The 12,085-nt window shown below is 43.9% G+C and overlaps 1 protein-coding gene across 9 annotated transcripts in view; it reads right to left on the bottom strand.

The window, feature by feature from the left end:
- samd11 (sterile alpha motif domain containing 11) overlaps window positions 1-12,085 on the bottom strand; it is a 77,975-nt gene that overhangs the window by 25,039 nt on the left and 40,851 nt on the right. For all 9 annotated transcript variants that reach the window (XM_047330657.1, XM_047330658.1, XM_047330656.1 and 6 more), the window contains 2 exons: window positions 10,169-10,344; window positions 979-1,088 (listed from right to left, as the gene is read on the bottom strand). In XM_047330657.1, coding sequence (XP_047186613.1) covers window positions 979-1,088; window positions 10,169-10,344 — 286 coding nt within the window. The remainder of the gene's footprint in view (window positions 1-978; window positions 1,089-10,168; window positions 10,345-12,085) is intronic.

The following is a 12,085-nucleotide window of genomic DNA, read 5'->3' as shown; positions in this document are numbered from 1 at the left end:
AGCGGCACCGTATGGACACACAATCTGGCAGACAGAGGCGATGAGCACACAGAGAGTGGGTATGGAGATGTAGGGTCTGGGCTGATTATGCCTCTTGCTGTGCCTCTGGCTAATGGGATAAGGGACAGGGTCGAACCCCGGGCAATAGTGGAGCAAAGGTATGGTCTCCCCTGATAAAAACGGCAACTAATTCCTTAATTAGTTGCCTTTTCTGAACTAATATAATTATTTTTGTCCTCCAATTCATTTTTGATGTGCACTTATATGATAATTTGAAACGTTTGTCTGGGGGTGATGCTTTGCCAGCGATGCACTGTTGCCATCAGTCAAACCTTGTTAGGAGGCCGTAAACCACACTGACATGTGGATATAGACAAATGGGTAAAGCTAACAAACAGTGGCAGGAACATCTAGCGCAGTTGGTTGATCGCCGAATATTGATATCCAGAGACGCCGTTTTACAACCATATGTCTTCGGTGGCTGCACAACATCCTCATACAAGCCATTTGACAAATAGCTGTGATTAAATGCTGTCTCCGTTCTGTCTGTAAGCCGCAAGAAAAGCTCTTAGCTTAGCATACGCACACCATGGTTCCTCTGCTCACATGAAAATGGATTAATGGCAAACAAAGCTATTTATTCAGAGGTAATTTAAAACAGGGGGTTTAACAAAAATCCTGGAGTGTGGCAGAGAATCTGGGAAGCACATTAAGTAATCAACTTGAGAGCGACCTTCAGGAATGAGTAATAAGCTTATGTTAAATTCCTCCAATCACACAAATTAGAGTAAATTAAATGGGGAATGGACCGTTTACATATGTTACAGGAGACGAGGAGGCAGATGCATCATCAGGAAGGAGAATGAGAAGGAAGGGAAAAAAGGAAGGAGAAAGAAAGACAACATCCAACATGTTTCCTGAATTTTAACCACATACTGACAAACCTTTAAACACACACATTATTGCTGGGGGTCCTACCTGTGCTTCCAGTGCTGGTGTTGTGGTCGGAGGCTGACTGGCCCTCGGGCATGCCGTGCTGTCGAGTATTGTGCAGGTTGGAAATGATTGTAGAGAGGTCACTGTCACGACTGTGACAGACAGAAAAGGAGAGAGGAATAAACGCATTTAAAAGAATTCCCCAAACAAACTTAATTCCACAATGCACTCTAAAGCAGCAGAGCATAAACTCATACAATTTCACACACTACTTACCACAGAAATCCACCGTCCGGACAGACCTGTCCTCCCTGAAACACAGTCTCACCAGCTACAAGTGGCTGTCCTGTAAAGCGGCTCTTCGCTCCGAGGTGTGTAATACACACTGACAGACTACTGCATCCAGCACTTTTGGGCCCTTCATCCCTTCTCATCTTCCACACTAAGATGTATTAACGTACATATTCACAACTCATAAGTAGTTTATAAGCTTTAAAACCTGATTATGGCTCTTTCTTTTTATTTCGGCCGCTTACAGCGGTTCTATGGCAATTGGATAATTTGAAAGTTATGAATATTTAAGGTGAAATTAACATCAACTTTGAGCAGGTTTTAATTATTCGGAATAACGTTTTTTAGACAACACGATGAATCGATGGTATATGACACGCTCAACAGGAAAGAAAAAAAAAGATTTCACTTATTTTCAAGTGTACACTCAACACGAGGTCCTTCACAACAAAACCATCCAGCGCTCTCGTGCTCCCTGTCCTGCCCTTCAGATCCCGGAGGAGGAGGGTTTACAGATTATGCCAAGATCTGGTCGAAGCCACTCTGCCCTTCCAAATGCTCTCTCGCCTCTCTAACCTCACACAACTGTGTCATAGAGGCATTTCATTTGCAATCTGATTACCATCCTGATCGCATTAAATAGCATAATGATGGGAAATAGGCGCTTAGCGTTTGAGGGGAGTATGGCAGCCGTGCAGCACAAGCGTAGTCACGGTGTAATGGCAAACCGCTTGTGTGCTAGGAGATGTGCAGTGTTGAATATATTTTAGCTCACAGTTTACATATGATTTACTGTTAAATGACTGTGACATACGTGTGACATGGAAGAGCCTTACAAATCCAAAAGAACAGGAGAGTTCCTGTCAACTGTACAAAATGATCCTGAGAATATGCAGCATTTCGACACATTTATTTTTGATGGCAACAGTCTCTCCTCAAGTGTCAGCAGAAATCTCCTTTACAGGCCTAACCGGCGACTTTATTGAAAGCAGAATCGTCTATGAAGGGGGTCTGGTATGACACGGCAAGCACAGTTTATGGGACAAAAGCGGTGAATGGTTCTTAGCTGCCACCACTATGACGAGGCCACACTGTTTGCGGCTGCTGGATTTGGGTTTTTACAGTCCCATGATTACAGGCTCCTGCTGTAATGTCAGGCTGCCGGTCGCCAAGCTGTTTTCCACACGCTAACAGAAAGGACGAAGGGGAGCGTGGAGGCCCTGACGCTGGCTTCACCAGTCACCTTTCTGTCACAGAGAACCAATGAGTCAGAAAACAGTCTCAGACAAAACAGTCCGCGCCTGTTGCTACGCGAAGAGACGCTTGATTGGACTGCGACTGCAAAGTTTTTAGACTAATGACAGACTTCTATTTTAGAGTGTAAATTGCTAAAATTAGTAGCTATCTGTGTCTGAGCCCAATGGTTTTCTTCCAAAAAGAAAATGGGATGCAGGGAAGGTTTATTTTAATTGTGCTTAAAGTCATATAATAATGTATCTGCGTCACAGAGTGACTCAAAAAAAAAAAACCCCACCACACATCACACGCACTGGAGTTATACACTCCACTGTGAAGAAACTGCAGCCAAATCCATCAATCAGCTCTCTGCGTTGTAACACCACCCTCTGTCCATCATTTAAACTGATTGTGATAATGCTATCCTGAACTCCTCACAGAGGTGATGGGGTTATTATCCCGTAGCAAAGTGGCCGCTTTAAGCCATGAATGGCAAGGACATTGTTAGTGGGGTAATTAGCGCACTCTCCCTGAGCTGTCCCACCTCGGCCGGGGCTAATGAGGGCCTAGTCCTATCCCCACCCACCTCTGCCCTCCTCCTCTACACCCTCCCTCCCTTCTTTCTGTGGGTGGAGGCAAGGTCATAGTCAAGCCCTGGAAGATGGAAAGGGGGGGTGGGGATGGTGTTTAAAACCCAGTCACCTGAGTCAGCGCTCCCCAAGGAGCTCCTGAGGCCAGCGTGAGCTGGGGAGGACGGGGGCCTCGGAGAGGACGGTGGGGGGTTATATTGTAGCTGTTGGGCCTGATAGCTAAGACGGACATGAGCCGCCTTCTTATCTCCCAGGTGCACGCCGGAGACAATTATCTCGTCCTCAGCTCATCCCTAAACTGGTCAATACTGCCCCTTCATCCCCGGCTACAGGACAGACACACTGACCCAGACACTGGCACAACTAATGTGCGTTAAGCGACAGATTCTGTCATGGATACGACTGGTGCCCAACATTACTGAAATGTTTGTTATATCTATGTATAAGTCATTTTATTTCTACTGGAGCTTTCTCATTTGATCATTTTTTACTTTTTAAATTTCCTTAGATTGTGCATCTGTTAAAAACCTAAAGCAGGGGTGGTTGAACCTCCAGGCCTCTGGGATGTATAGGGCCAGCGGGACAATTCATAAATACACAAAATAGAAATGGACAAACAATAAAGACAACCCTGTGTGTCCACTGTGCAGGCATGCACTCACAGGGACCGGCGACTCTACACCTGGTACCATGTGGCTAAACTGGATGAGTTACAAGGACAAATGCTCTTGGATAAAGTTGACGCTCTTTGGCGGAGTTTGGTGCTGCCAACAAGCAGCTTTCACAAGACCGCAGTCTGACAAAGACAAGGTTACACTGGCGAGGTTTGTGGTACTGTAAGCGAACTAAGAAGCTGTAACTTAATTCAGGAGGAGAATTTGTGACGGATCCTTGTTGCTGCTGCGGAGCTGCTGCAATCGGACCAAGTAAAATTGTTCCAAAGTGACAGTTGGTCTCAAAGAACAATGGCAGAGCGGATTACTGATACAGAGAAGGACACAAGAAATGTCCAGTTTTTCTCTGTGGCCTGCGATGGAACAACAGACATAACAAATTCAGCTCAACCAGCCATTTCTGTGCATAGGATCACTGCCGCGTTCGATACGAGGGACGAATAACTGCCTCTGCAAGTCATGAATGGCACTCAAGGTGAGGTTTTGTTTGAGCAAGTTGTTTTGGCCAAAACCAGCTGTGAGCAGCATCATCATTATATATGTATTTATTCAATGATTTAGTATGGCCCATGAAGGATGTTATTAAAACTAAAATGGCCCATATAGGAAAAACGTTCCCCACCCTTGGCCGAGAGCGAATATATGGTCTAATATAAGTTACAAAGTTTTACTGATTTAGCTCAGGAAATATCTGATCCAAGAATAATAAGAAAAAAAATCCAAGGAATCCAACCAAGCATTAAATGCCAATACTGTCGATACTTGAAACTTTTTAACTTTTTATCTTTTTTTCACTCATTTCAGGCAACATCCAGCAATTTCTACTGCTGTTTTCTTTCAGTGCTTTTTTGAATACAAATCATATTTCCCCCTACTCAATATTCATTTTCACAATATGCTGTTAAATAATTTTTTTTCCAATTCTCAAAGTGAATGCTTTCTATTGATAAGTCATGAATGTCAATTACAGAAAAATTCCCAGTATCCCTGTAAAAACTAATTAAATCAATCTGCCTTTGGCAGGAAAGGCTGTGCTCACTTTTGCCATCACGGTGCGCACATGAAAAGACTCCTCTCCTGGCACGGGGAGTGAGCTCAGTATAAACGCCCGGCAGTGACCTGCTGCGGCATTGGCACGTGGAGCTGAGGTGGCGGGGCTGGAGGTCACAGTGTGAGCTGGCAGAAGCTGGCAGCCCAGGCACCCTGACGCCATGTCTCACACCACCACTGGGAAAGTGCTGACAGACACACAGCAGGGATGTGAAGGTGGAGGTGTGGAGGAGAGAGAGCAGGAGAGACAGAGAGGTCGCTGTGTAACATCTGGCTGCTCACAGGTTTACTGTGCACCCGCCTCTGGTCTCAAGACGACAGCCCGAACACAACTCACTCCAACCTGCACATGTGACCCACAGCAACATTCAAATACAACCAGGCAATATGTAATAATCATAAATTCCAGCACAATAAGATATGGGCTTGGGCAAAGTGCTGAGGAAAAAAAGGGAATGAGCAAAGTTTTATACGATTCCCCTCCTCAAAGGTAAATAAAGTCTTTTATTGAGGAAATACATATAACTTCAGGGCACATAACGTTTAAAGTCGGTGTATATAGATCTGTTCCTTATACATTTTATGTTTCGTCCGATTCCTGTAAGCAACGGAAACACAATTGCCATGCTGCTCACAGCTGGATCGAAAGACAACCCGCAACTAGGAGCCCTGCAACCGGAGGGAGAAATGAATAAATACAGAAATAGATACATAAATATCTAAGAGTAGCCCAGCTTCACTTGGGCTCCTCTTCTCCCAGTTGTTCCTCGGTTGCAGAGAATTGACATGAGGTCGATAAATCAGCCAAGGAAGGAAAGAAAAGTATAATGGAGATACTGTAAGTCCGCCATGTTGCATTTAGGTTCTCTCCTGCACTGAGCCTGTTCATTTCTCCTCTAGTGAGCTCTCGTTGTTCTAATTTTTCTAATCTGGAAATAATTTTAAGGGACATTTTGATTAAAAAAGAAATGATCTGTTATAGTAACATATAGTATGTGGTGTAATCCCAAAGAGCAAGCTGCTACAACGAAAGGCCAAAGCTCTTATTATCTCCAGTTGATTTCAATACACTGATGAATGGTAAACATTGTGTGTCCTTTACATGTGGAATTGATGAACCAACAAGCTTCAAGCCAACGTCAAATCTGGGACTGAACTGCTGGAACACTGCACACCATCTTTTTGGTTAATCCCGTGTATTCACAGGGAGTTAATAGAGAAAACAACTGCTCTATGTGGAAACAATGAACATCGTGCTGCCATAGCCAACGCCCAATCAACAACCAAACTGCTGTGACTCTGTTGCCATGGTTAACGCGTGTAAACAAGGCCAGAAATTCTGGAAGCGGAAAGCGCTCCTCTAGAAAGCTGTAAAACCTCCGAGCTCACTAATTAGTGCTTTAGGGGAAGAGCCATTTCCAGTAATTTCACACTGTCCGTGACCCCTTACTGGCATAAGGCAATGACACAGTTGCTCAATAAAGCCAGAGGACAAAATGTCAAATGCAATAGACATACAGTAGCTTATTCGGCATCAATGCCCGTTATTGCACAGATTGAGCACATTGTCCCCTTAAACAAATATGAGCCAATGCTGCTCCATGAAAAGATCTGGATTCATACAGGAAGATGGACTATAAAAGGGGAAATGCTTATGAACGTCAGCATCTTCCGTTTTCTGAAACTAAACACTACCCCTGCACCGCAGCTGGTAGTGAACTTGGAGTTTTTGCCTTCCACGTGTAACGAACGCAGCGGGAGATTGTCCGAGTCGGACGCGTTCACACCAACAGAGCGGAACATTCCGTGGCGTCTGGATGGAGCATGCAGGAGGCGGGACGCGACGTTAGGTTCTGTTCACAGTCATCGCTGGCTCGCTATGAATTTTTTCAGTGATTTTCCTGCTGTATATTCTCACGTGCATTTTACTGGGTTGCCTGGCAGGGAGCAACATTTACGGAGATTTGCGTTTCTCACATAGAGCGCCTCTGGAAAAGTGCGGGAAAATGTCCGGACTTCAGTGTACTGTGAATCTTGAAGCAGTTTCAGTGAACACCAAATCTTCCTTCTGCTTCAGTGTTTCAGTTGAGTAAAAATCAACAACACACAATTATCACAATATCAGTCTATAAGCTCCAAACAGCCCTCCCCTTCCTACTCACCCTACTAAGTCTGCAATATTAAAGCATATGTAGTATTTATAAAATTTCCCAAAAGCATTTGTTTATGTTAGTGATCAAGTTACAAATGGCCACATGATTGATTAAAAAAAAAATAATGATAATAAAAAAAGAAAAACTGAGACACTGCCAATATTTTTTGGGGGGTGAAGGTTAATCATGGGTATGGTGGATTTGTTTTCTCTCCACAGGGCCCAGGCTGAAAAGCAGACGTCAGGGGGCGTAACTTATAAAATCCACAGTGGTTGTCGGGTAATTACCCAGACTCTCAGTCAGCACTTTTCGATCAAAGCCTTGTTATCTACGGCCAACTGAAACAAACACTAAGGTAGGCTTTGTTTTGCCCCTGAGTAAGACGCTAAAATCCTGAGTTACTGGCATCAGATATTTAGTGTCTAAGATGAAATCCTTATATCCGTGTTAATGAATTCAAGTCACACAAAAAAAATCTGCAGTATTGATACCGAGGCAATGCCAAGGTGATAATGAAACCAGATTTTATTTCCACCTCTCAGTCCTTGTCTGTTTCAGAGGAGCTGCTCTAGACTTATGGATACCCCGAGCAGCTGGAGGTATCAATACCTCATTGAAGTAATGATGAATTGCTTAGCGCTGAGGCTTGACTGCACTTCAGTCTCGAGTCTGGAAAGCTCTGAGCTTCTTCGGCAGGACAAGTGCAGCTTTAACCCCAAATAAACACCAAATAAACCAATTGTCTGTAAAGCCGGTGAATGTTAACATTAATCTGTTTTTCATTTTTTAAAGTTGGACCCAGCTTCTAATGAACCTGACAAGAAGTCCTGATGAGATCGATGAGCTATGACAACACCACCTGTTGACATTTGACAATAACAGAATAATCCCCTTAGCAGCAGTTGGCCACGTGAACCAACCGAACAATCTAATCTTAAATGGTACGTACGCAATTTCCAGACATGGACTGTGGAAAATGTCAGCAAAATTGAGTCCAGACTTTTTCCGGAGTTTGCCGTTCATATGCGAAGAACGCAGCAGGAGATTGTCCCGAGTCTGACGTGTTCACACCAACAAGAACAGTTCTGAAAACATTCTGCGGTAGAGCACGCATGAGCCAGGACATGACGATAGTTCCACTGCGGAAAGCTTTGTTTTTGTTTACAGTGAATTTTCTGGGGATTTTCCTGCTGTTCATGGGCTCACTCTGATATTCTCTGGAAATTTTGCCATGGGGGCTTTCAGGAAAAGTTCCTGAAAGTGTCATGAACTTTTACAGCCCCTCAGGAAATGTTGTTTGTTTGAAAGCGGCTATAGAGTGACATTATATATTCTATGCACTGAAACAGCGTAGAGTAGAAATTATGTATGTAAATGTATGAGCTAAAGAAATTGTACTTAATTCGTTGCATGAGGTTTTGCTAAGACAAAAGAAATCTGGATAAATAATTGAAACATGCTGCTTACAAGTGTCTATACAAATTAAGGTGCAGTTAATTGTCGGCAGGTTGCAACAACCGAGTGGGTGTGACACGGTGCTGCCGCCAGCCCTGATGATGTGTGGACGAGGCAGCACAGATACACTCACACATGTATACAGAGGCCCTGTATTTTTCACATCCATCGGCCAAATCCAATTTGTTAAGACCCTTCTACGACTCACTTACGAAGCTGCGGTCAATGGAAATAAGATTTCCGTGATTGGACATCCCATTATCCCGTTCGTCCAGACCTGCACTAAGGGATAAAACAAGGCTCAGACGGATGCCCACGACAGACCGCCGCAGCGGCTCCAGCGAGTCCGCCGCCTTCCAAAGGGTAAAAGCTTGACATATTAGTCATAAGTGTTCTTTAAATTCATTATCATCTTAACACGCCAGCGGCACAAGTGTCAGGGGGAGGGGAAGCCCTCACAAACGAGGTTAGAGGATCCATTTTAAGCTTCACAAGTCGCTGTGCTGTCCGCCGTGTCACACGCGAGTCTCAGGAGATGAAAAACATCCCTTCCGTAATGAGGTTGCACAAGCTGCTTATGATGCAGCTGGAGACTTTCTGAGGTTAATCAATGAACAACTTCTGCATCATATCTGTCCAAAGTCTGACGGATTTCCAATCAAATATGTTTATGTGCATACTGAGCAATCACAGATCCGAGTTTATTTCAGATTAAAAATGTCATAATTCTGTCATTTCAAAGTATTCATTGTAAAGACAGCCAATAAATGATATATAAAATCCCATTTTCAAGTTGTATGCAATAAGTGAGAGGCAGTTCTCCTCAGAGCCCGTTTGCTTTATCTTAATGAGGGGACCTCACTGTAACTCTGCATATGTGTGTTTACATGTATAAAGACCAGAAGTTTATTGACTTGTAGACATTTATAGTTCAGACAATTAGTCAAACAGCCAATTATTAATTCACACTACAATGCGAAAATAAATAAATAAAAACCTAATTTAAACTTTGTAAAGCATTTATGCTCTATTCCGATAAAAAACGTGGTATTATTTTTCTAGCTCTCAGAAATAACAATGGCAATAAGTAAAAAACACTTCCCCCCTGAGTCGATGGCAACAACAAGTGTGAAGGATGAGCAATCAGAGACTGTTATTAGATACATATTGAACTGTGAGTTTTTACTAATGCTGAAGCACTGTAGAGGACAATTTGCTTCTTCTTAGTATTAATCCTGTTTTTCACTTCTTTCACACCCTCAGCTCTTATTTCTTCTTGAATTGTTAATTGAGCAGCAAGAACAGATGCACATGACTATGGACATAGATTTTGAAACTATAACCACTTATATGTTTTTTTATATTAAAAACTATGATCCAACTGATCTCAGGAAGGTCATGGGAGGATGAAGCAGACACTTGTGACTCAGGTGACTTTGTCTTTCAAAATCAAGTCCAGACAGATACGCCGAGACTTGGCAGCGAGCAACAAAACGCTAACCAACAAACCAATTAACACTTTGAAAGCTCAGCACACATCCTTCCATTAGACTTTTTTTTTTAACAAAGGTGACACCTCAGATGGTAGCATTACATTTTCCTTTTCTGGTGATTTCACAATCTATGCATTTTCACTGAAAGCCCTCATAATTCTGACAGTTTGCATCAATGTTTTCTAAACATACGCAGAAAAAGTAAAGGTGATGTTAGAAGTAAACAAAAGTAAAACGTCTGGTTAAAGAATGACATCGAAGCAACAGAAGTCGTACAGAAGGCGCCTCACCTCTTTCTCATGATACTGTAATGCAACTCGTCCTCTTGCTTGATGTGGGCATGATCCCCGCTGGCCCGCTCGCTGCCTTCACTGTCGTCACTGCTGAAGATGGAGGCCAGCTCCTTCTTGGGCACCCGGTTGGGGGGAAGGGGGATGGTGCGTTTCTCAGCCAAGCGCCCACGGTTCTGCACAACATGGCACAAAGTAAGTAGGACAATTTAGCAACAGGATTCACTGTTCCTCCACCATAAAGTAAAAAAACACACACATGAGAGTACTGTCCCCAGAATCCTCAGGTTATTTTGTACATATATAAACACATAATATATATAAGTTAAAATAATCTACAAGAAATTCTACCAAAAAAATGGTCTGGTTTAGTGCCACAATAGAAACATCACTGTAGCTGGCACCAATGAGCCAAACTGAAACCAAAACAACAAAATCTCTCAAACTGAAATTTAGCCTCCAGCCACATATCATGAAGTTGTGAATAAATCATTAAATAATACTGAAAACAAATCCTCCTATACTAAACTAAGTATGTCTGCAATAATGAAGAAACTTCCTTTTGGCACTATAGCTGATTCAAAAACCAAGAAGTCTCACCATTCTTTTCTAATCTACAACCAAACTAGTGGGGGGAAAGGTTTTGTTTTTTTGTCAAAGACGTCAGGAATGAGCATAGAAAAGAAGGGAGAAAGAGGAGAGTGTGGCCCTTGGGTCATTAGGAAGTGGAGCTGGGTGACCTTTAATCTGACCTGAAGAGGTCACTGCAGATTAACATGGATGCCTCACAGTGACGGGGGAGAGAGAGAGAGGAGACCATAGGAGGTTGGGACAGAGAAGGACATTTTAGAAGAGCAAGGGGAACAACAAGGCGGAGGAAGTAAAGTTAACAGGGAAGATAGGGAGAGCAGATGTGTATTTGTTCAGGAGCGAGAAGAGAAAGGGTGAGACAAAAGAAAAGAAAGAATGTGGTGACTCAAAGCTCCACAGAAGTAAGGTCTGTCCGGTGTGGGAGAGAAGACTTGGATTTGAAACAACCCCCCCCCCCCTCTCTGTCTGTGCCTACATCACTGCTCCTACTCCCGGACGCCTTCGAGCCCTCTAGCTATCCCTTCCACCACACGCAACCCTGCTCTTCACCACTCCTCCCCGCTCCCCCCTTCCCTCGCTCCTTCCATCCCAGGAGGTGCGGCAGCATGAGTGGCAGACGGGGGCAGGAGGAGGGATTTGGGGGCTCCTAGCCAAGAGGCAAACAGGTGCAGCCCCTCTGGAGTCTCTCAAATGGCAGACATTAAAAAGAGTTTGGGGGGGGGGGGGGGGAGACGGAGAAAGATGAAAACATCCCCCAGGATGGGTAGGCCACATAGTTCTGCACATTTCTCCCCTTTTGCTTTTTTTTTGTTCATGCCTTGCCAGAAAGGAGTTTTTTCCTCCTTTCTTCTTTCCAGTCAGAGGTTTCTACAAACTCTGCTCCAGCGTTTGAGGACAGTGGATCACATTTTTGATACTCCTGCTACTTCCACGCAAGGCCTCACGGTATAGGAAGGAAGTCCTCGAGCTCCATCAGGGTGTTGGGGGGGGGGGGGGGGGCAACACCTCAGAACAACACAGAAACACACTTATACGGATACAGCTACAGTTGCATCTGTCAGACACATCTGTTAGATATAAATTCTCCGCCTCAAGTTTCTTTCTTGCTTGTTTGTCGGGGGGAAACACACGCGCGCATGTGCCCGACACCGTCGCACACAGCCCATGTACACTCACACACACACAAACCTATTCCCATTCCTTAGAATTCCCCTCCAAAGCGGGGGATTTTACTCGGCGCATGCCAGCAATATAATGTATACAAGAATAGTTGTGTCCAAGAGCAGTCGTGACTCGTGACTGTAGCCGCGTGTGTGTGTGTGTGTG

The sequence above is a fragment of the Scophthalmus maximus genome, chromosome 3 (assembly GCF_022379125.1).
Source record: "Scophthalmus maximus strain ysfricsl-2021 chromosome 3, ASM2237912v1, whole genome shotgun sequence".
NCBI lineage: Eukaryota > Metazoa > Chordata > Actinopteri > Pleuronectiformes > Scophthalmidae > Scophthalmus > Scophthalmus maximus.
This window is presented reverse-complemented; position numbering and strand designations above follow the sequence as displayed.